Source organism: Phaenicophaeus curvirostris, chromosome 2 (assembly GCF_032191515.1).
Source record: "Phaenicophaeus curvirostris isolate KB17595 chromosome 2, BPBGC_Pcur_1.0, whole genome shotgun sequence".
NCBI lineage: Eukaryota > Metazoa > Chordata > Aves > Cuculiformes > Cuculidae > Phaenicophaeus > Phaenicophaeus curvirostris.
Window position 1 is genome coordinate 16367217 of NC_091393.1, and position 25729 is coordinate 16392945.

Genomic DNA, 25729 nt, shown 5'->3' on the forward strand with positions numbered 1-25729 from the left:
GCAACTGAAGTAGCAAAGCATTAATACAAATAAATATTTTAATAAACTAAAGATAGGTACCCAACGTATCTTTAGGTAACTGAAAAATTCCATACATGGAAATTCCAAACACTTCAATGCTCTAATGAAAATCACAGAAAAGGCAAAGCTGGGCAAAGCAATGCATTCTTACAGAGCCAGAGTAACGCCTAACACCAGAAATGATGAAGTAAAGCTGACTTTTCCTTCAGGTACAACTTGCTTCGCCATAGCAAAAGGCAAAAAAATCTGTACAGGAAAAAGGAGTGTAGGCTGTAGAATGGGAAACTGTCCTGGTCTCTCTAGGAAACTTTTATTCCGTTTTAATGCCCACTGAGGCGCTGTGGCAAAAGTAGCAAACAGGAGTTGTGAAGACAGACTGTGAAGAGTAAAAGAGAAGAGGTTGAAAAATCAGCAGAGCACCAAGAAGGAAACACAAAGGGATGAAGAAAACTTTTACAGCTGAAGACCATTTATTTAAGTGATCAAAAAGAACTTGCATGGAAATAAATACAGCATATGTTCACACATCTTAATAATGACAGCTTATTCTTATTAATAAGTACCCACTCAAGTGTCAGATTCACACTCTATTACAGTGCTTACAACTAGGTGAATTCTTGAATGAAGAACTGAGCTTGGTCTGCCTGAAGGATATTTCGTTCAATGCCAGATCACTTAGTTTTATGGCCTAATGTAATTAGCCCCCTTTGATCATAAGGTGTCAGAAAGTAACGTTATTTTCCCCCAAGCATTTGACCAGTTTTCAGACAGAAGTAGCATGTAATAAGCTAGGTTAAACACTATTCTAAAACTGCATATAAGGCATCCCTACACTACTTTCAATCATGAGATGACCTTCAGAATTAGGCCATCATGCCATTTACAGCCTGTCAGCTTCTCCACAAACAGAAAACAAACCCCAACCCACTTTAATGGAGACAGAGGGAATGGTTCTTGATGAAAAGGGCTTTTAACAATGAACTACTGTGCTAAATGTGAACACCAGCTAAGTACTGATCTCCTCAGAGGTGGCTGTATATTAATGATCGGTATCAAGGTTCACAGAATCATGCAATGGTTTGAGTGGGAGGAGACCTCAAAGATCATCTAGTTCCAACCTTCCTGCCATGGGCAGGGACACTATGAACAGTTAATGAACTGCAAAGCTCTTTCAGCACTTTTAAGACACTACATAAAGGTTTAAATGAAGAAACCCAAACCCTTATACATCTCAGTAAGATCCCAACTAACAATTCATGTCACTACCTGTGCATTTATTCTTGCATGGTGTAAAAAGCAGTAAAGATCAAGCGTACATTGAGCAAGTAACAGCTCCAAAATCTGAGATGCAGTATCATGTTTATTTACATGGTACCTCTCAAACAATTCATCACAAGCGTGACAGAAACAAGAAGCTTCACAGCAAATCCAGGTGAGATTTTTCTGTACATCATATTTTTCAACAACTAGGAATATCTTATTAGCAACACAGACACATTTACACATCAAAAATCTATGCAACGTCCTTTTCTCTCCCAGTCTCCAAAACGTGTAGGTTCAGGGCCTTTAGGTCCACCCCTCTCTTTTGTAGCAGGATTGATTCCATCAGGGAATTCTAAAATGACAAGGAAAGTTCATTAAAATGCCTATAATGTTGAAAATATAGGCATCCACGATGCCTACCTCTTAGCTTCATTTTCAAATACAAGATCAATTATCTTTTGTTCTTAAAGGCAACCTCGAGTTAAACACTTCCCAGAGTCATACAGCAGTAATTTCACAGTTTAGTGACAACAGCCAGCAATACACACAATCACATCCAGTTATGCAAATAAAAAAGCAAAGGAACTAAAGCATCACAGTTTCTCATGAATTCACAGTGAGAACTCCTGTCATTCAGGTGCACTGTAAAAATGTTCACTACATCTAAAATACCAGGTCACTTTCTGTGTTTATTTACATCTCTAATTTTAAGCACTCGGGTTTCATTTTAGCTTGAACTTCCGTCTCCATTCTGTTATTTATGTATCTAAAACACTGTGTTTTCATGGATGATGGTATGTTTTTCAGGAATAATCATGCTGATATCCATCAATGCCAGGCTAGAGACCTCAGTCATAGCAGATCCCATAAAATCCTAAATAGCTAAAATAAGACTTTTTACCTTCTAAAACTTAAAACTAAGCTCACTAAGTCACTGATGCCCTTTCAGAAGAGGGAGACTCTTTAAGAGGGGTACGAATGGGACTTTCTCTGATTAGCAGTGTGCTAAGCTTAGGTGTTAGCAAGGCTCTACTCCCTACTAGCTCACAGCACCTGCTTGAAAACCGTGGAGCTTCCTGCACCCCACACAATGTCCTCATGCTGCTCAGTGCTCCCTTCCTCAGGGAGCAGTTACTGCCTCTAAGAGCAGTAACTCAGGCCACCCATACTACACACTGGCCATCCCACGAGGCATCGCCAAGCCACAAAGTAGTTTTTGGGACAGCACCATCCTAGGCTGTTTTCTCATCCTGCATTAGACCGCGGGGCACCCTGAAGCTCACTGTACCCCACATTCTCCAGAGCCGCCCTTATATATGTGTAGCTTGAGGATCCCTCAGTCGTAGCCCTAACTTAGTCCTGGTGGGCAAGACAAGTCACGAGGCGCAGGGTTGAAAATGAGAAAAGCCAACAGAAATCTTGAAGAGCAAACAAAAGGACAGTGATGGAAACTTACGTAGCTACAGGCTACACAGAATGACATACTGGGACATCTGTTTAAAAATTCATGCAGACCAGGACAGGAAATTTCAGTATTTGAGCACTTCTGGCAGTACAAGAAGCACAAATTATCTAATATTATTTTGTAGATGTCATCAAACCAAAATCCAGGCACTTCTGATGTGCTGACATGGATGCAGAAACTTAAAAGATTACTCCATGATAGTTACACAGCAGTGAGAATTCAAACAGCCAGCCTAAACTGTTACATTTTTTCCTAATAACCATCGAGGACACAATGGGCTGTTGGCACTCTAACAACCTATTGCTAGTGTTGTATGTAAAAAATATACAGGTACGACTAAATTTAAAGCCAAAAGAAACCTTGGGTGTTGCTCTAAACCTAGAACATCTAAGCAAAAGGCAAAAGATAATAACTATACATTTTTCTCAAACGAAGCAGTGCTTCTATTTATTTTCTTGGGAATAAAAGGACAAGAATTAAATAGCTGCTTACACAGAAACTCCAACTCTGAGTCAGTTCTCAAGTGAATCACAATCTGAAATTGCTTGCAGCCATTTCTGAGATGATACTGTAATTTTTCAGTCATTTTATCATCTGTATATTCATAGTAATCTATTGATAAATTAAAAAAGCTTGTCGTAGAGATCTCAAAATAGATAAAACATGGGTTATCACTACTGGTAAACAGTAACAGAATAGCATGCTATCGTGAATAAGACAGTATGACTAGCCTTTTAAGTTAAGGAAAGATGGCTAATTAAAAAGAAGGAAAAAAGATTCAGTCTTTCTCCCATCTGGTAAAAAATTACGCTTCTAGTGACTTCAGCAGCGATGCACCTGGTGCCTCAATCTTGCCAGGTTCTCTAAACGCGGCCCCGCTAAGGTCACTGCCACACAACACGAACAGCAGCAGTTTGTGAGGCCTCCCCTGACCCTACTGAGTGGCTCAGGAAACTCAGTGTCTGTTGCAGGAATTGCTTTGAAAAGCAACAAGGCTAAGAGAAAGACTGACCACGAAATCCAGCAGGAACTACAGGTGTTTCACGGACCATGAAACAGAACAGGCTGTTTGGATAATAAAAAGGAGCTGGAGCCCTCGTGAGTTTACTACCAGTGTTTATAGCTGTACTATATCAGACCAATACCAGCTACATTTCTCCACATCATGGAGTGGTTTATACTGGATTTTGTCACCTTTGGCAGACATCTGGAGCCAGCCTTGCTCAAAGCAAGGCTGATGTCAGGTCAGGACATCTGTGAAAATTTGAGTGTCTCCAAGAAGAGAGACACCAGAAGTTCTCTGTGTGACAACTTACAATATTCAACCAGCTTGTTTTGAAGAGTTTTTCCCTCATACATCATTTGCTGCAACCTGTGCCCACAGCCCTGCCTCTCCTTTTTTTTTTTTTTTCAGAACCATTGAACTCAGGAAGCAATTCCGCAGAGAGCTGAACGGCTACCACTATTCTTAAACTGAAATCAGCACAGCATCTCAGGGCCATTTCTTTAAAATATGGCTTTCAATTCCACAAAACATGACTTACTTTCCAGGGGTTCCCTCTCTATACTGGACTCCTCTGGTTCATCAAATCGACCTAGTGGTAACTTCGGTTTCTTAAGTGACTGCTTAGCGGGTTCAGGTCCTCCTCCTGTCTTAGAGCTGGTGCACCTCGGCGAGCTGCAAGGCAGTGATGACCCTATCAAACAAATGAAGACAGGTAGCATAAATGTCAGAGTTCAATATTGACTCTACGTGACTGTTCAGAGCACGTCTGAGAAATCCTCACTGCAGAAATTGGGAAGCAGAGGAGAAGAAAACAAACTCCAAATATTAGTTTAACATTCACCTCATGAACATGTAAGAAATCAGCAGAGATAATTATTTTTGGCCCTAGAAACATATGCAGGCAAAACTGTGTTAGTTGTGTAACTCAGTTGACATAAACAGTGTATTTTAAACTGCTTGAACTTATCTTCACTGTTATCTTCGTGCAATTTAGACTCTAAGTAGTAATTATGCTAGCATAGATCAGTACAGTGTGTTTTTATGGAGAAGTCCTAACCTCCCCCAAGACGCCCGCTGATTTCCAGGCCTTGGCTCATTTCCAGCAGCTAGAGTCAGGAAAAAGCTTCTGCTTTCCCAAAGGAAAGTTTTAAAACATAAAATATTGTTCGCTTAGTAACAGGTTTTCCAAAATGTTCGTAGAGAATAGTTGGGTTTCCCTTATGACAGTAAAATAATTAGGCTGGTAGTAAAAACCAGGACAAGCCTTGGGCACATTTAAGTTCAACTATGTAACTGCACGGAAATACTGTAATTAAAACCAACCTTTTTCTCTTTAAGGTACTACTAACATACTTCTAGCATAAGTGTACGTGCCTATTAATATCCATACCTAAATTTCTTTCAAGCAGTACAAAAATGAAGCTGCACAGATATTGTAAGTCATTAAATAATTTGAGTCATACAAGTAAAAAATTACTTACCAAGATCTTTCAAAATAACTGATGTTTATGCATTTAGTTAAAAAGCCAAATGTACACAGTGAATATAAACTACCCTCTAAAAACATTTCAGCTACGGACAAGAGCCTAAAGCAGCTCTGACTTTTCTTAAGTTTCAAACAGAATCATTCGTGTACCAGACTGGGCGCAGAGCACTTGAAAGAATTACCTTTCCACCTTGCTTAAGAGATTGCATCAGGAAACCTTCTCAAGCAGCATGGATTTGACTCACCCATACATACACCACCCAACAATCCACTTGCATTCCCAGCATCAGCATATTCATTCATCCTAAAATACCACAGCCCTAAGATCAAACCCTGCAGTTGCATAAACTGTATTACACCTCCCAGCTGTTACCAATGTCCCAAAGGGATGCATTTTTTTTTCCTTTTAAGCATGAGATAAAGGACTATCAACAATGAAGAATCCAATCCTTCTGCATACATAAGATCTTTCTACTCCTGCCAAGCACCTTGGCATTCTTCAGGAAGCTGAGAAGGAAGCTAGCTAGCAAATCAAATTAAAGTTCATATTCTGGTTGAAGTTCAAATTAAAGTCAGATTAAGGTACTAATATGGACTTGATTACCTCAGCAAGGAAGAGGCAAAACCCATTTTCCTATTTGCAATACCAGATATTCTTGACCAAAACACATTCTTCTTGACACAGAGGTGACATTAGTTCAACATTAAGTACCTCTAAAAACATGTGATAGACAATCAATGTTATCAGTCAACCACAATCCACAAAATGATCTTTGAACTGCATCATCCTTTACATGCAGTCAAAAAGCCATCCAATTTATTAATTATATAGCTCATGTAGAGAGAATTTAAAAGAAAAATTGAAAATCCCAAGTCTTTAAAGTTGCTGCACAGCCAAAATCCACAATACCCAGTCTTCTGAAGAGGCCCACAGATCGTGATTTATCATAACAAAGCTGTTCATGCAGTGGGAGCTGGGCACCCATCAGGATGCTTAGGGCAGACAGGAGCATCAGCCAAATCTTGCCATGAACTTAATGGACAAATCAAGCCTAGGAGGGCCCACAAAAACCCAACATCATTTTATTGCAGTTCTTCTATTAACATATACTCTTCAGGACTGTTTCGGGATTACACATCCTTCCACATCCTTCTTATGTTGGGGATTTCAGAGTTGGAACAATACTCCATGAGGGTTCTCATGAGAGAGAAATAATGCGGGAGAATTGACCTGCTGGCCACGTTTCGTTTGATGCAGCCCAGGATAGGGTTGGCCTCTGGGCTGTGAGTGCACACTGCTGGCTCATGTTGAGCTTCTCATAATTCAGCATCCCCAAGTCCTTCTCCACCTCATTATCAATTCTGGACTTTTTCTTTCCACGTAGTTGCTGCAAACTTTTAAACAACAGTTTAACATTTTATTAAAGAAAAATTCTGGAACTGGTGGTGACAGCAGGTTTGCAATTGCTCGGTTGGAAAAGACCTTTGAGATAACAGAGTCCAACTATACCTGACACTACTAAAACATATTCTTGAGCACTTAATTTACCTGTCTTTTAAATACCTCCAGGGATGGGGACTCAGTCACCTCCCTGGGCAGCCTCTGCCTGTTCTTGAGAACCCTTTTGGTGAAGAAATTTTTCCTGATATCTGTTCTGAACTTCCCCTGGTGCACCTTGATGCCGTTCCCTCTTGTCCCATCACCTGTTACTTGGGATAAGAGACACACCTCTACAACTTCCTTTCAGGCAGCTGTAGACAGTGATAAGGTCTCCCCTCAGCCTCCTTATCTCCAGGAGTTAAAACCACCCCAAATCCTTCAGCCTGACCTAAGAGTTGTGCTCCTAACCCTCAACTTTAGAGAAAAACATTAATACTGGTGGGGAGGACCACAGAATGTCCTGAGATGGAAAGGACCTGTGAGCATCATTGAGCCCAACTCCTGTCTCCAGACAGGAAAACCCTAAAATTAACACTATGTATCTGAGTGCATTGTCCAAGGGATTCTGGAATATTGATGGAATTTGCCCCTGTACTTCGCACTGGTGAGACCACACCTCAAATCCTGTGTTCAGTTCTGGGCCCCTCAGCACAAGAAGGATGTTGAGGCTCTGGAGTGAGTCCAGAGAAGAGCAACAAAGCTGGTGAGGGGGCTGGAGAACAGGCCTTATGAGGAGCAGCTGAGAGAGCTGGGGGTGTTTAGCCTGGAGAAGAGGAGGCTGAGGGGAGACCTCATTGCTCTCTACAACTACCTGAAAGGAGGTTGTGGAGAGGAGGGAGCTGGCCTCTTCTCCCAAGTGACAGGGGACAGGACAAGAGGGAATGGCCTCAGGCTCCGCCAGGGGAGGTTTAGGCTGGACATTAGGAAAAAATTTTTCACGGAAAAGGTCATTGGGCACTGGCAGAGGCTGCCCAGGGAGGTGGTTGATTCACCTTCCCCAGAGATGTTTAAAAAGACGGGTAGACGAGGTGCTCGGGGACATAGTTCAGTGGTTGACAGGAATGGTTAGACTCGATGATCCCGGAGGCCTTTTCCAACCTAGTGATTCTGCGATTATCAGTCTTGGTGCCGTGCCCGCTGACCCGGGAGCTGTTCCAGCGCTCCTCTGGGTGAAGACCCTTTCCCTAATGCCCAACCCATCCCGCCCCTGGCACATCCTCCTGTCATTCCCTCAGCTCCTGCCGCTGGCCACCACGAGAGAGAGAAGCGGGAAACGTTTAGAGCAAGGGCTGAAGGACAATAGCAGCGACACCCCGGGGCCTTCCAGGCAGCCCCGGCCTGAGGAGGGACCCGCCTCTCCCCCTTCCCGCCCATTCCCCGCCGCCATCTTGGGCGCCCCCCGCCCCGCGCGCCCCTCCTCACCCGCCGCCGCCCGCGCGCCGCGCAGCAGCCGCAGCGCCATGGCCGCCGGGGGGCGGGGCCGCAGCCCGAGCCCGCAGCGGGGGGGCCGGAAAGGAGCGCGGGGGGCGGGGGGGGCGGTGATCCGCCGTGGATCCCGTGCGGCCGGAGCCGGGACAGGGGGTGTCCCCAGCGCTGGGGACGGGGACAGAGAGGGACCCGAGGGGCTCGGAGGTCCCTACGGCTCGGGGCACGCGGGGACAGCGTCCCTCAGATCTTAGGCACAGTCTGTAACTCCACAAGGACTAGTGTCAGTGTCGTTAGGAACTTCACAACAGTCACATCTCTTGTTAATTTGGAGCTTTGGCTCCAGCTCTGACCCGGCGTTTGAGACACGTAAAGGCTGCGAACAGGCTCCAGGTTCAGGTGGAGATCCGTGACAAGCGGTGTCCCTCAGGGGTCCGTACTGGGACCGGTGCTGTTTAATATCTTCATCAGTGATACTGACAGCGAGATCGAGGGCACCCTCGGCAAGTCTGCAGGTGACACCAAGCTGAGTGGTGCAGTTGGCACATCAGAAGGATGGGATGTCTTCCAGAGGAACCTAGACAGGCTGGAGAAGTGGGGCTGTGAGAACCTCATGAGCTTCAACAAGGCCAAGGCAAGGTCCTACAGCTGGGTCAGGGCAATCTCCAATTCCAGTACACGATGGGGGATGATATGACTGAGAGCTGCCCTGCAGAGAAGGGCTTGGGGGTGCTGGGGGATGAGAACCTCCACATGAGCCAGTAATGTGCATTTGCAGCCCAGAAGGCAACAGTATCCTGGGCTGCATCAAAAGAAGCAAGGCCAGCGGGTCGAGGGAGGTGATTCTGCCTCTCTATTCCTCTCTTGTGAGACCTCATCTGGAGTCCTGTGTCCCAGTTCTGGAATCCTCAACACAAGAAGGATGTGGAGCTGTTGGAACGAATCCAGAGGAGGCTACAAAGATGATCAGAGGGCTTAAGCACCTTCCATATGAGGACAGGCTGAGAGAGTTGGGCTTGTTCAGCCTGGAGAAGAGAAGGCTCCGAGGAGATCTTACAGTGACCTTCCAGTACTCAAAAGGAGCCTATAAGAAAGCTGGGGAGGGACTATTCATAAAGGCTTGTGGTGACAGGACAAGGGGGGAACAGGTATAAACTGGAGAGGGGCAGATTTAGGCTTAATATAAGGAAGAATTTCTTCACAATGAGGGTGGTGAGGCACTGGCACGGGTTGCCCAGGGAAGCTGTGGCTGCCCCATCCCTCGAGGTGTTCAAGGCCAGCTTGGATGGGACCTTGGGCAGCCTGAGCTAGTGGGATGTCCCTGCCCATGGCAGGGTGTGGAACTAGACAATCTTTAAGGTCCTTTCCAACCCAAATTATTCTATGATTCTATGTTCAGCACAGATCACACCGAACACAAGATGTTATCATCTCCAAAGAATGCATGGTGTCTTGAAAAATAGTGTTTGAAAAAAACACACCATGCTATCAGAAGGAAATTCTATCTAACTTTCAGATATTGCAATTACTTAAACGAAACTTCACTCTACTTTAGCTTAAATAAAAAATATTCCACTTTTTGCAATAGTAGCTACTTCTTGCATCAGCCTCCCACCACCTTAAAAACAACCCCATGTCCCCTCCACCGCTCTCTGTGTCTCAGATAAATGATGCCTTGGGACCCAAGTTGTAAGTGAAGGCAGTTCTGGTCTCGCAGAGGTGCTTGAGAAATAAAACTTTTCTCTCCCTGGGGCACATCAAGCACTGCACTGCCAGCTGGTCAGGGAGGTGATCGCCCTGCTCTGCTCTGCACTAGTGTGGTCTCACCTCAAGTACTGTGTGCTGGTTTGGGTGCAACAGTATATAAAGGATATCAAGCTACTGGAAAACATCCAGAGGAGGGCCATGACGCTGGTGAAGGGTCTAGAGGGGAAGTCGTATGAGGAGCAACAGAAGTCATTTGGTCTGTTCAGCCTGGAGGAGGCTGAGGGGGGACCTCACTCAGTTTACTGCTTCCTCACAAGGGAAGAAGGAGGAGTGCATGCTGATTTCTTCTCCCTGGTGATCAATGATAGGACATCAGGGAAGGGCAGGAAGGTGTGCCAGGGACGTCTAATCTTTTTGGTTTGATATTAGAAGGAGGTTCTTCACTCAGAGGGTGCTGGAGCACTGGAACAGCTCCCCAGAGAAGCAGTCATGGCACCAAGCCTGACAAGTCATATTCAAGAAGCCTTCGGACAATGCACTCAGACACATGGTGTGTATGTTGGGGCTGTCCTATGCAGGGACAGGATTTGGACTTGATAATCCTTGTGGGTCCTTTCAAACTCAGGTCATTCGGCGATTCTGTGTTTCTGCCATGTGATGGAGTTTGCCACTGAAATGACTCACACTGTTTCCCGCCCCCCCTTTTTTTAAAATTAAAATAATTAAAGAAAGAATACAGAAAGGCTACTTCAGTCATGAGAGAATTCAGGCTGATGCCATAGTGACACACGGAGTCAGTGCATCCTTAGACGCTAAAAGCTGTATAACTTAGAAAATTATTTAAATATAATTACTAATTTAATAATAAACTTGATCCCTCTCAGTCCTATACCCCAGCTGGTGTCTTTTCTGCACTCCAGCAAATGTTACTCACTCTCCCAGGGAGAAAGCAGCAAGAAATGGAGCAACCAAGCCCAAGTGCTGAACCAGAGAGCTTCAGGCCATTTCTACCCAGTTTCCCCAGTGCAGGTGCTTTTAACACTCTACTCTCTCTCAGTATAAACCTGACCCTGGGCTAAGCAGCACCTGGGCTGTTGGGGAGGAGCGACAGTTAATGTTTTGAATACGGCAACATCTGGGTTTTGTCACTCTTCAAACATCTCCAGCTAACTGTATTCTTCCATAAAACAGAATTCTGTCCCCAGATCCTAAACTGCAGAAGACAAATATCACTCTGCTGTTCTTGGAGACTGAAGTCTATAGTATTTCGTGTTCACATCTGAAGAGCTGAATAAAGTAAATCTCGCTGGTAAATTAACAGCAGCAATGCTCCGTTGAGTTTATTGCACTGCACCTGGCAATGCCTACACGCTGAAAGTGGTTAAATTTAACTGACTGCCTTATGTGTGACATTTTCTCAATCAGCTTTTTGTAACACTGCTAACTGGACATCACAGACCAAAAATAATGGGAAACCCTTTTCTTTATTTTAACAGTAAGATGCTGAGTCTCTACATCAGAGAGAATAATGAGGAATATTGGCTCATGGAGAGAAAGGGTTCTTCTGCCCAAAAGCAGCAAGAAAAAAACAGATCTATTCCAAATTTAAGAACTTACTGTACACGCGCTAACAACAGTAAAAGTGTAATGAAGTCCTTACCCTAAAAATATTCACACCAAGCTGTCTGCAGGTGCCAAGTAATCGTAAGTGCTGTTGCTTAATAGCTTAACGTAAATCCATGAAAAATCATGCTTAAATGCTATCTCAAAAGCTAAGGATGAAACAACAATGTAAGATCAATTAGGAACTGCTCTTCCACGTAAAAAGGCCGAGGTCTTCAAAGCATTTTTCCTGTTCTTCATTTACTGTACTGCTGCAAAAATGTAAAATTTGCTTTTTAACTCCTGAATTATCTATTTCTAGATCTTGCGATTGAGGAGGTAATAAATCTGAACACTGGTCAACACAAATCTAAAATGTGCCACAGGAATTTTCCACTTTGTGATTACATGCAGTGTTTCCTTTTTTTGTTTTCCTCCTTCTGTTTACTGATAATTTATCTCCAATGATACCATATTCTGCTTTGCTTTGTTGTTCTAAAAAAAGGAAACAGAAGACTTGGAGCTAGCATGAACTCCACAGCAGGTCAGTTCAGATGAGCCAGAATACAAGCTGGCAATGGAGATTCTCTGCATATACCACAATCAGCACTGCCCCAGGCAGCAAGTTGGTGTGCTGATCTGCCTAAAGGCCCCCTCTTCCTCTCTGACCACGTCAAGAAACCTGCTTATCTGAACAACACGCCAGGTCAGGGCTGTGCAAGTAACACTGGGTTGGAATGAAGGGTGTTTTGTGGTTACAGAGTAGGTTTTCCATTAATGTGGAATTTCTCAGCTCTGCAGCAAAGCCTGGTGATCTACACTGTAAAACATGAGCTATTTTTCCCAATTAGCAAGCAAAAGTTCAGACACTATCTCATTTTATGCAGTGACCTCCAAATAATATCGCCAAGAACTTTGTGAAAATCCAGTAGCAGCCTGCTGCCTTCAGGGAACAAGAGACGGGCTGTTTCTAAATGAATGTTAAGACCTTCATTTTTATCTCTCGTTCTGTAAGCGGCATAATTCCCTTTCAAGCAGCTGCAGGGCAGCTGCATAACGGAGAGGTCACTGTCACTACAGGAAGCTAAAGCCCCTGACGAGAGAAGAGAGGTGAGATGGAGCACTTGACAGCTGCTGCTGCATCAGGTGACATTTAATAAGTATGTGAGTCCATATTTCTACTTAGTAAACAGAAGGCAGAAATATGTGGGAGTGGGGGGAGCATGCCATGCAACACATGCACAGTTGTCCGTGGCATCCAAGACTGCACGTTTTCAGGGAGCAACTGTATGATACAGTCCCTAAGGGCAACATCATGTGCTTCAAGGACATGTAGGGGTCATCGTGCCACTCACGGACTGAAGGCACACAAGTAGTGACCATTCCTTTGCGACTTCAAGGTGTCAAACAGCCCCCACAAAAGCTCTAGTACTAAAAGGGCTGCATATGGACTGCACTGAACAATACCAATCAGTGGAGAGAAAATGAATTTAATGTTCTCTTTATTTGTCTTGTTCCTTGATAAACTTAAATGCAAGTATCACTTGATTTCCTGCACCATCCATTTTCCTCAAAGAACAAGCCAAATTCAAGCCTCCTTCCGTGGATGTGATCTACTATTAAAAAAAAAAAAGTGGCTATTTCTGCTAGGATGTTTCTGCTTTTGCAATCACAAACACATGCTTCACACTTTCAGATTTCCAGAGCAATGCAGCAAGACAGACTTTTTTTTCAATACTGACAGAAACACCTAAATACTAAAGTACTAAGAGTCACTTACCTTGATCATTGTGAACCAAGGAAAATTTTGTAGATCTAGCTCCCTAAACTGATATTCAAAATTTACCCAGCTGCTCAAATACTGTTAAACAAAAGACAGTCGAGGTGTCAGAACACAAATATTTACAACAAACTGGCCCCATCATAATGTAAAAAAATTATTAATAAAAGTAGGCACTGGTAGAATGGGAATGTATTTAAGATATCTTTGTATCTTAAGGATGTGCCTAACACAACTTTCATTGCCAAATTGCATCACCTGAAACTTGTAAGCTACAGAGAAAATATTAGTAATTATGTATTAACAAACCAAATGCAAAATCACTTCATTATAAACTCTTATTGCTATATTCATTTCAAATAATACAAAATTATTAATTCTGTACAAAAAAAGCCTCCCCAGAATTTTGGTAATTAGCAGAACATTTCAGTTTCTTTAATTGCTTCCTTTAGAGTCATTTGTTCATTTTATTAACACCAGATGCAATAACACAATGCTAAAAATAAAACATGCATTATACAACAAATTTATATCTTTCAAAAAAAAGTTCATTACAATTAGTGAATGCACATGTAACTTTCCCCCCCTTTAGTGAATTATTGTTTGCAACAGGGAAAAGGGAAGGAAGGAGAAACCAAACGTAATGCTATTCAGCACCAGTAGAAAGTCAATAGACCTTTAACATTCCCGTATATCAAAAACATTTTATCTGTATCACTAAACAGGGCAAGTTTACAGTATCATCCCATTTGAAGATGTATTGATTTCTATTTACAATACTTTGTAGTCAATAAAACATTTTAACAATATTTAAAAATTGCTTAAATTCATAAAAGTATTGCAGAAATTTGTAACATTTACTTATTTTACGTACATACAAGGAAGTCCATGTAAAACTGTCCACGTTCATTTGAAGAACCGATGGAGGAAGGAGCAATTTTCATACAGTTTGCAAAACCCCAATTATTTGAAGGCAGCTATCATTAAACATTCAAAAATCCTTAGTTGCCATTTGCTTTGGAAAACTGAAGTTCCAGTAATAAAATTGAGTACGTAAACTAACATGTTTTTGAGATCAGTAGAAAATATATTCCCACGGCATAACATATTTTATGATGATGAGAATGATTCTGTAGAAAACTGTTAAGCTGTAGTGATTTCTGAACAGACAGCTCGGTAACGGTCTTTGTGAGACTCACAGATACCGTCATTCTCAAATATCCAGTATTTTAGCAGCGCCTTGTGTTTCCAGTTAAAACTTCCTACAGTGCTAAAATACGACAACTGAACATGTAAGACCTTATCAGAATTTTAAAATCCAATTTATTTTGGCATCTAAAGCCTCTTGTAAAATGTAGCCGAGTAACATTGACTTCTGTAGTCTAAGAGCCAATAATAAACCAACCAAAAGTACACACTGTGCTTTAATCTCCAAATAATTAGGTACCCAAAATTAAGAAAAATAGAAAAGTAAAAAGAACAAAATAAAAAAATATTGCACAGCCACATTACCTAGAAAGTAAAGTTGATGTTAAAAAGCCCTAAAGTGTGGATGATATAAATTATCTTCCATATAAAAAGTATAAATATCTCTTAAAATACAGCTGCAGCTATACTTTAATACCACACATTATTTGATTCATCTGTTAATGAGGTAATAACCAAGTCTCTTAAAATGCTTTTCTCTACTGAAAATATTTCAGGGCAGCAACAAGGAAGAACTTTTCTAAAAATATTTCAGAATCAAGAACAGCAATGTGTGCAGCTCTCCCTATGAGAGAATCTGCTGTATTGGGTAATGCATTAATTACATTATAACGGACCAAATTACATTCCTTATTTTGAAGAACAGGCAGAAGCAGGTTCTGGATCATTTCAGCATAAATTGGTCCTGTAGAGGAAAAAAAAAAGTTGTACTGTGTGAATCTTCAGAAACAAAATACAGTTCTTTGCCCTGACCTTAAAATGAATACATTCCAGAGTAAGAAAGGTAATGGTAGGTGTTATCATAGAACCACAGAATAGCTTAGGTTGGAAGGGACCTTAAAGATCATATTTTTCCAACCCCCCTGCCTTGGACAGGGACACGTCCCACTAGATCAGGCCGCCCAAGGTCCCATCCAGCCTGGCTCTTGTTCTGTTAAGACAGAACATGCAGGAAGTTCAATTTCCTCAGAAATCTTGGAAAAATATTTTTAAGCTATACATATTAGTATCTGTACATTTTTAGTGAGAATGTGCTCATCAGTGTTAATTTACTACAATACATAAAGGTACTTATCAATATATAATGGTAGCTTGCAATTGTGGTAGAACCTCTCAACAGTGAATACAACAGCCAACCATCACCCAAAATGAGAAAACTACCTTTTCTTTCAGTGCTAGTACTAAGCCTCAACTAAACACGGCCCATGTGCTTGATATTACAACTTGACCTCCTCAAAAACCAGAACTATTTGTCCTACCTATCGCAGAGTAACACGACAGCAGCTGTGGTTCATCCCACCTAATGTTTGGAAAAGTCTGTAAGCTAGAAATTCACCGTTTCCTCTCCTTCTGCATGCAACACAACTGGAAAGATCCAGAAAACAATTCAGCTCCCACATGGATTTTCTCTCACCATTACTACAGAGTAAGCCCAACGTGTCTACGTGTTTGAATACATAACAGAGGTCCCTCAGTTAAACACCCCAGATCAAATGGGATGAATCTGAGACCAATGAGGTTTAATCTGAGTGGTCTTTATTTGCATGATATTTATTACCTGATTGTTTATCCTTTAAAGCTGTTTTACACATCTCAATGCGAGCGGAGTGATAAGGAACGTAACGATCCTGCAGAGATCCTACTAACACAATGTTTTTGAAGTAATGAAGACCTACAGGAAAAGAGAAAAAGGTATCTATTATAGGGAATCCCTTGACAATTCCTACAGAATAATTAAACATTTTACAACTGAAATTTGTCATCCATTTATTACAAGACTGTGCACAAAAAGGCGGAAAAATAAATTATGACAGGTAGAGCTGCAGAATAATGAAATGTTGGGTACCGGCCCTTCCCGTGTATTTTAATACATGCAGCCATGACCCAGTTGTGATGTTTCCCATTTAATCAGAGTGTGGTTCAAACCCTCATCTTGCTTCTTAAGAATAAAGTGGTTGGTTTCCAGCTGACAGAAGCCTCCCCGATGCTTAAAGAAACGTAAATGGATGGTGCCTTGTCTTCACTGATGGTTTAGTCATCAGTGCAGCTGCACCAGGATTAATGCTGCATCAACACGTACACGCAACAGCCCACCTAGTGCAGGTGTCTCTGTAAGGCACTGCCTCATGGTAAGGTCTGGACAGCTTGAGCACAGAAGTGGGGGCCACTCATCACAACGCCCCAAATTATAATTAAACATTTATAAATCAAACCCAGACTACCTATGTCTTGGACAAGCACTCTACTAATAAGATGAAGTGAAGGTAGGACCACCCCCCCAGTAATGATGGAGTTAACAGTCCTCAAGGTATTTAATTACACCTCAAGGTATTTAATATCTGAAGAATTTCAGCAGGTTTTGGTGCTGCCCATCTGCTTTAGGCTAAATACAGCAAAGCATTTTATGAAAATAGGTTGCCTTTGCCTTAGAACAACCCCATCTGAATATCATAGCCATCTACAGTCAAATACAAAAGCAAATGCTAGGCAAACCCACAAGATTTTCAAACAGTTTAGGTGCAAGCAAAGGTAAACTACAGTGAAAAGCAGGCAGCCTGAATAGTTCTCTGGGAATCTCCTAGGTGTTAAGATGCCTACATCTTGTCATTGGTACCTTGGATCCAACTCACTCTGCACTGGTGCTAATAAGTTTTGCACTGGTGTTATTCACCCTGCTTTTAACTTTTGGAGAAAAACGGTCACATCCTGTAAGCTTTGAATTTATAAAATGTACTTAGTCCATCCTGAACATTATTGAAATACTGCAAATATCGTCATTCTTCAGAGGTGCTTCTTGGAATCTGCAGCAAACATTTGCTGTGTTAACAAATCAAACAACTCAAACTTTTCTTTCATAAAAAAAAAAGACAACTGTTCGTGTAGGAAGAAGAAATAACTTGCTCTTTGCTTTTCAGAAGCTATAGTGCCAGGAAAAAAGCTCTGGATTCTAGCTTCCCTGTTTTGTTCAGACTGAATATATACTAAGTCTTAATACGCATCTGTTCCTAAGGTTGTCAACAGAGCCCAAAGAAAGCTCAAAAGTCTTTCATTTTTTTTCCAGAGTTTGTTTCCTAATTTTCAGGGTTTGTACACTCCATGTGATGAAGACTACATCTCCAAATCATGTCAGTTAAAGAAACAACACTGAAAAACTTTATCATGTGAAAAACCAAATGCATCTTGCCAGATTTCACAGAAAACTGAAAAAAAATTTCAATAAATCTATAAAAAAGAAGAAAGCATCCAAACTAGATCCTGGCTCCTACCCTCTTCAAACTAGAAATTTGGTTGGTTTTTGGGTTTTGTTATTGGTTTGGGGGTTTTTTTGGTTGTTTTTTTTTTGTTTGTTTGGGGTTTTTTTGCCTGCGCCCACTGAAAAACAACGCTGCCTCAAAAGATCAGCTAAATCACTGGAATCTTTTATTTGACATCTGATAAAAAACGACTGCAGCAAATCTTACACAAAAGATGTAGATGCCAGTTCCAAAACTTTGTACCGAGTTGCAAAGAATGCATTTGGAGTAAATCAAGGACAGGAGTTCTCTGCAGGCTAATCTGTAAGAGTTTTGTAAATTCTTTGGGAGCCCATCTATCTTGTATTAAATTTTTTTGATATACACTTGCCCTAGAGAAATATCCATTAGTGTTCATGTAAAAGGTACAGGGAAAGGAACTGCCTAGATATTTTAATCAACCTGAAGAAAGAAGATATCCTGAGGAATCTTTAAAAGAACATCAGTCTACATCAATCAACATCTGAACAGACTCTCTTCACCCTCACATGCAAGAATACAAACAAAAAAGAAAACATCCCGAAACAGGCTTAGGACGTCACAGTCTCATAAATTAGGCATCCGCTTTTGGTCCCAGTGACTCATTTTTATGTTTTATATTCTGATTCATAAAGATAACATCTTGGGCTTCCCTTCACTTTAGGCATGATAAATATTAGGGGTCTTTCATTCCAGTGAAGTGTTTGAGGGAACTCCTCACTAGGAGCAAAGGTGACACGTGGGGTACTTCATAAGCGTGAGTTTTATTGTTTAACTATTCTTGGGTTGTGTTTCTTCAGACAGCTCTTTGTCCTTATTCTGAAGATAAAAGTCCAAGTCTTATGTCTTGAAGTTGTTTCTTCTGACATTGTTCATGTTATAAATAGAACACATATGACTATACGGATGGGAAGGCATCAAAATGATGCACATAAACTTACCAAGCTTAGCAACCCCTTGGATTTCTAAAACACGAGATAACTCAAACCCTTTCTCAATGAGAAGGAATTGCATGGTGTTGAACAGCATCCCTTCTGCTCTCCAGACAGGCTGTGGGGCTACTCAGGACACAGAATGATCACTAATATAGAAAAGTGCAGTGCTAAAATGTGCCTAAATTGTGTGCTTAGGAGCAACTTATCATAATCTTGCACTTACGTAGCAATAAAAACTGGCCCGTGAGATATCTTTACATGTTGTTCTTCCACTTACTTCCTAGGTTTGAAACATATTCTGTCTTCAATTAAATGAAAAATTCAGGAACAAATTGTGAGCAAAGAATAAAGCTCAGCTAATTCCTATGATCCACATCTTTATTTTCCCACAGCACACATAATGCAAGATCTGTCATGCATACTGTAAGTACTGAAAAAAATCCCAAACTTAAAATTATTCTAAGTAATTAATGAACCATTTTTTGTTGCACAGCAAATTTTTCAGCTGCTGAATTAAGAAACCAAGCCCAAAATCTAATTAGGCCAACACTTTTGGATTGCTGTAGTTAGGCAAAAATGCTGGAAGATTAAAATCTAATTCTATCAGAACAAAATACATTCTAACTCATCATATCGCATCATCTGCTGAGTAGATCATGTATTTCTGCAGAGTGCATAAAAAAACACCTAGGTTTTCATCAACTAGGAAGTACTGACTAACTTTCTTATCAGGATTTGAGATACCTGTGAAAAGAACAATCCATGTGAAAAAACACATATAAGAAGGATATGGAACTGTTGGAACAGGTCCAGAGGTGGTCACAAAGATGATCAGAGGAATGGAGCACCTCCGCTATGAGGACAGGAAGAGAGAGTTGGGGTTGCTCAGCCTGGAGAAGACAAAACTCCGTAGACCTTACAGCCACCTTCCAGTACCTGAAGGGGCTACAGGAAAGCCTGGGAGGGATTTTTTACAAAGACATGGAGTGATAGGATAAGGGGGAATGGCTTTAAATTGGAAGGGGAAAGATTTAGATTAGACATTAAGAAAAAATTTTTCACCATGAGAGTGGTGAGGCACTGGCACAGGTTGCCCAGGGAAGTTGTGGCTGCCTCATCCCTGGAGGTGTTCAAGGCCAGGTTGGATGGTCCTTGGGCAGCCTGGGCTGGTGGGAGGTGTCCCTGCCCATGGCAGAAGGGTGGAATTGGATTATCATTAAGGTCCCTTCCAACCCAAACCACTCTATGATTCTATGATCAGTTTTGAAATAACAATCTTTGTCCCATATATCAGAATGTGCTTTCCTGCAGTAACAAACGTTTAATGGGCTTTCCAAACTTTTCTGATGACCCTTAACACCTAATGGAACTTCAGTCTCAATATGAATTTAAGCATACACAGAGAGCACAATTTCTGTCACTTAACTGTTATGCTGTTCATGTCAACCAGTGAATTCTGCTAACAGCATTACTGATTTAATGAGATTTGCAAATTCATGAACAATTTTGCCAAATCATATGTCAAGTGGAAAAATCAGTCTGGAACAGCAGGTGTAGAGACCTGATAAGTCATAACCAACTGCAGTCGCAGAGGAATAGATTTTTATATACAGTCAAGCACCTGAATCAGATGGTAAGTCTGCCCTCTAGCTATAGGCAACATACAAGTGAGGAATGGGAGACACAGCCACTGGTATAATGGGCTGCTGATGTTCTCTTGAGGCTTGCATGGCAAAATGGATGACAAACCCCATACCACCACCATTTAAATAATTCAGTACAAAGCTTTGACTATTTGCAATGGACAATATTCACTGTGGATACCACAGAGTTCGTGACTATAATCAAATCAAAATCACTTAAATAAACTTGGAAAAAAAGAAGTACAACAATCTGATTCCATTAGTAAGCTGCCATTTTCCTTAGGAATATACTAATCACAGATTCCTAGGACAGAATAATTTTTGTTGGAAGGGACCTTTGGAGATCATCTGGTTCTACCCACTTGCTCAAAGCAGGGCCAATTTTGATGTTCAATCAGGTAGCTCGGGGTCATACCTGGTTGCTCTGACTTGAAGGAAATGTCTCAGTTTTGTCAAGGTACTAGAGTCCCAACATATTCTACAATTCTGTCCATTTACATATTTGTTTGGAAATAAGGATCTGGAAGCTCTGCCAAAAATGCAGTCTGGAAATAGGGACTTCGAAAATTATGCTCTGGAAGGCAGCCATTTCCTGCAGCTGGTGTTCCACACTGCTTTGTGAAGTTAACACATCACACAGAGAGCTAAAATTGTGCTCCAAAGATTTAAGCATTGAGATCCTGAGTCAGCTGAGGTCTTGGGTCAAGATGCTACAGTACAGAGGCAAGGAAGCTCAGACTTTCCGCTGCAGTTCCACAAGAAGACTGATTATGGAGCTAGATTTACATCAACTCAAGAGTTTCATGTTAATTCAACCTCTGCCTTGATGATTTTGCTTTAAAAAATTTGGCTCCAGGTTCTTCCAACATTATCGGAACAGAGCTACTGAGGGCTGGGAAGTCTTTCCTTTTAGAATAACTGAGTAGGGTGGTCTCCATGCCATACGACCAATAGGGATGCTCTTTCAATTCTAGTTTCATCCTCAATGTCAGTTGTCATAGAATCACAGAATAGTTTGGGTTGGAAGGGACTTTAAAGCCCATCCAGTTCCACCCCACCTGCCATGGGCAGGAACATCCCACTAGATCAGGCTGCCCAAGGCCCCATCCAACCTGGCCTTGAACACCTCCAGGGATGGGGCAGCTACAGCTTCCCTGGGCAACTGGTGCCAGTGTCTCACCACTCTCATTGTGAGGAAATTCCTCCTTATGTCTAGTCTAAATCTGCCCCTCTCCAGTTTATACCCATTGCCCCTCGTTCTATCACTACCAGCCTTTGTAAACAGTTCCTCCCCAGCTTTCTTGTAGCCCCGTTCAGATACTGGAAGTTATAAACAGGTATTCTCTAACGTCAAGAGCTGATATGTTTTTTCCCTCCACAAAGGCAAAGTAAGCTAAGCTGACATCCTGTATGCAACAGACATCTCCAAGAAGAAAACATGTCACCCATGCTTATTTACTGTTGCTCTGTTGTTAACATGGACATAAACAAAACCCAAACCAAATATCTTTTTGTCCTTTCAGAGATGTGAAAAATGTGCATTTTAAAGGGGGGAGATAAGACAAGAAATAAGCACATCAGAATTCCACTAATCAAGGTCTGTGGAAGTACTAAGACATATGAATCTAAGCCTATGTACATAAGAACAAAAATAACGTGGAAGAGACTATGGCTGTATATTCACATTTGTGAACTGTGGCAAAAAGAAGGAAGAGCGCTGTAGAGCAAACCCATGGGTATTAAGAATCGCTCATCCATCATAATGCCCATTTTCAGGAGAGTTTACTTTGGACTAGCTCTAGTCTGGTCCTGTGGATGTGACATGCAATGGCTGCTAAAGCTCCTTCATTGTGTTCTGAAGTAAACAGGGATCATGAAGAGATTTACTTCTGAATGCATTCCTGAGTGCTAATGTGGGCATATTCTACGGGTGAGAAATGGGATTTAAAAAACGTTCAGAACTAAAGCTGAGGTAGGAAAACTTGCAGGTCCAAAGTTTACTGCAGGAAGCACTCCCACCAGCGAGCAAACAATTCATAACTGGAACAGAAAACAGCGTTCTGAGGTTTGCCTTATGCAGGCCAGTCTCAGCGAGCCACGCTTCTGACACACGTTATTCATTATAGGGGAACGAGATCTGCCCAAAGTTGTGGAGTCAGTCTACTCACCAAGTCCTTAATTGCAAACAATCAGTCACAATTTACATCAAATTGGGAACTACCTCCAGGGTCTTCAGTTATTGTTGTTTCAGGTGACTAAGGAGCCCAAGTTTCCAGACTGGAACTGAACGCTCTACTGCCCAGTGTACTGGCATTCTGAACAAGGTATTCGCACACTAAAATCTTTACTGAAACCAAACTGCCAAATGTTAAACACCACTAACATTTTTCTAGACAATCAGAATATCAAAACCAGCCTACATATAAATGAAACTGTCTTTCACTGCTAGTTTCTTAACATACAAGGCAGCGTCTCTGAACCCATCAAAAATGACCATCTGAGGTTCCATGAACAAGAAAGTTCACATTTGTTGTGCGGCAATGGATACAAATCAAGAATTTACAGTTTATTTTCCTAAACCCCTTGGAATACGTTATTTTTATGAAAAATGTAACTAGCTGAATGGAAAACGTAAATAAAGTAAGAAACAATGTTCTTATTGAAGCACAAAAAAAAAGAAAAGATGAGCTTCTCTTGTTTACCTTGCACAAAACAAAGTGAATAAGAAAGGCTGGGATAAGTGCTCCAGTTACACCTGAAAAGATCTCCAGTTTCACTGGTTATTGCCTTCCCATTTCCGCAGACAAAAAGTACAATGTGCTCCAAGTGGAGTCAATGATGTATTTGAACACACAGATCAACTGCATATCCTTCCTCAATCTCTTAAAAGTAAAAACTTATTATTTTTATTTTGGTGATGTGCCAAAAATTTAGTTGGCATCACAAACCACCCAATTTTTACATTTGATGTTAGAAAGTAACCATCAAGGTGCAGTTATCACTTGTGGAAAATATTTAAGCATGACCAGTAAATTAAGTGGAAGCAGAAATCGGGAGCTGTGCAAGTTCCAGAACTTGTCACTGAATCCCCTTGTGGTGCTATGCTGCTGAACTCATTCACACACTAGTTTTAAATAATACTTAAATCACTCTCTGTTATCCCTTTAAGCAAACGTCTGCGTAATTGCTGTTCTGTAATCTTTATGGCAAATGTCAACTGTCCAGTTACAAAAAGAACTAACTTGAGCTGAGTGGATAGACCATAGTAGTGTCTAAAAGCCAAGCAACCAGAAAGTAGAGGACTACATATCTTTTAGTTTTGCATCTAAAAATCTTCTTCTTACCAAATTACTTTCAAAAAATTAAACTCTTGTACTTAGTTGATTCCGTAACGCCACAACATGAAGCACTACTTACACATAATGCAGAAATTTTCATGTATTTTTTTCATCTGTGCAACTACAGTTGTGTTTGCACTGACCTCGTGTCATCACAGCTGGCAACCTGGTGTAATTTCTTGCCACAGTATAAAATTAACAATCATTTCCAAGACCCTCCAAAATTACCAGACAGACAGCAACTGCTGAAGGCACGACAAGCAGATTTCAAGGAGATGACTGTCGAACATAATTCTAAACATAATTGTTATGAAGAAGAAACATCAGAAAACTAAAGTTCCATTGGGCTAAAGACAGTATAAAACCCTCAATTGCCAATAGAAAGTGATCAGTGCTTGAGGTAACTTAAAATTCAAGAAACAGCATAAACTTTAACTCTCTTCATTTTGAATACATAATCCTTTTAGCTTTTGTTCCTTATAAGCAAGTAAGGCCAGCTATTGCTCCTTATCAGCATTTCACAATGACAATACTTCAGAAAATGGCTCTGACTGATTTGAATTTTGAATGGTGAAGTTGGGAAAGAAAACATCCAGATTTTTTTTAAAAACAACAATCTAATCAGAAATCACAATTATTTAAGCATCAGTTTCTTCCCACTACCTGCCTGCAAGAAAGCTGGGGACAAACCATTCACAAAGGCTTGTAGTGATAACACTAGGGGCAGTGGGTATAAACTGGAGAGGGGCAGATTTAGACTAGACATTAGGAAGACTTTCTTCACCATGAGACTGATGAGGCGCTGGCCCAGGTTGCCCAGGGAAGCTGTGGCTGCCCCATCCCTGGAGGTGTTCAAGGCCAGCTTGGATGGGGCCTTGGGCAGCCTGGTCTGGTGGGATGTCCCTGCCCATGGCAGGGGGGTTGGAACTGGATGATCTTTAAGGTCCCTTAAGCCATTAAACCGCAGCCCAAACCATTCTATGATTCTGTGATTGTTCTCTGAAATTAAGATTTATTTTCATAGGGTAATACAGCTTGACAAATGATTTTGTTTTCATAATTCTTAAACTTGAAGATAATACACAAGGTTGATTTAACAAGTTAACTTCTCAAGGTCACTCTTTCTGCTGTCTGCTGGGCAACGTACGAGACGCACTTGACTTTTAAAAAAATATTCAACAACTCTAACAGTTCATTAAGTGCATAAAAGAATAAACTAGCTGACAGACGAACCACATATAATGCTATAAAAAAAACAGACTGAGAAATGCAGACACTTAGTTAATCATCATCATCACTTGTCACTTGCTGGAACTTATTGAATCAATCATTTCAAAAGGCATCTACAATTCTATAAATCAATTTCTATTTATAAACCAGAAACGTATAAAGAGAATTGTTAAAACAAGTTATCTCTCTCATTCTGCCTTGACAAATTACTTGAAAATTAAACTGAAATGCTCCCAGCTTTCTTGTTAAGTGAGAGCATACTGTAGCTCCAATACTAGATCTGAGGAAATTCTGCAAACAAAACACTTATCCATATACTCTTCTACAAGAACAATGCCATGAACATATTCCAGACCATAGATATTAGCCTTTAGGTGAACATATTTACCTTTCCTTTAAGAATAACAACATAAATTAATGACTAACATCAATTATTTGGCTGAACATGAGCCGTCAGTGTGCCCATGTGGCCAAGAAGGCCAGTGGCATCCTGGCTTGTATCAGAAAGGGTGTGGCTAGCAGGAATAGGGAAATTATCACTGCCTGTACTTGGCATCGGTGAGGCCTCACCTCGAATCCTGTGCTCAGTTCTGGGCCCCTCACTACAAGCAGGACACTGAGGTCCTGGAGCGTGTCCAGACAAGAGCGACAAAGCTGGTGAAGGGGCTGGAGAACAAGTCTTATGAGGAGCAACTGAGGGAGCTGGGGTTGTTTAGCCTGGAGAAGAGGAGGCTGAGGGGAGACCTTATCGCATTCTACAACTCCCTGAAAGGAGGTTGTAGCAAGGTGGGTGTTGGTCTCTTCTCCCAAGTAACAAGAGACAGGATGAGAACAAATGGCCTCAGGTTGCACTAGGGGAAGTTTAGACTAGATATTAGGAAATATTGCTTCACTAAAAAGCTTGTCAAA

At 41.4% G+C, this 25729-nt stretch overlaps 2 protein-coding genes across 4 annotated transcripts in view; both read right to left on the reverse strand.

Annotated features, from left to right (window-relative positions):
• Positions 1–462: 462 nt before the first annotated feature.
• SDHAF4 (succinate dehydrogenase complex assembly factor 4) lies at positions 463–8159 on the reverse strand. Its single transcript, XM_069851443.1, has 3 exons — positions 8105–8159; positions 4294–4446; positions 463–1636 (listed from the first exon to the last, which is right to left on the reverse strand). Exons 1-3 carry the CDS (start codon positions 8142–8144, stop codon positions 1527–1529), a joined length of 303 nt encoding a protein of 100 aa, XP_069707544.1. The 5' UTR covers positions 8145–8159; the 3' UTR covers positions 463–1526.
• Positions 8160–13420: 5261 nt separating this feature from the next.
• Positions 13421–25729, reverse strand: part of FAM135A (family with sequence similarity 135 member A) — a 92637-nt gene continuing 80328 nt past the window's right edge. For 2 of the 3 annotated variants that reach the window (XM_069851425.1, XM_069851424.1), the window contains exons 21-22: positions 15961–16074; positions 13422–15087 (exon numbers count right to left, since the gene is read on the reverse strand). In XM_069851425.1, coding sequence (XP_069707526.1) covers positions 14882–15087; positions 15961–16074 — 320 coding nt within the window. In that variant the 3' untranslated portion in view covers positions 13422–14881. Of the gene's footprint in view, positions 15088–15960; positions 16075–25729 lie in introns of all 3 variants that reach the window. The other variant, XM_069851426.1, reaches the window with a different exon arrangement.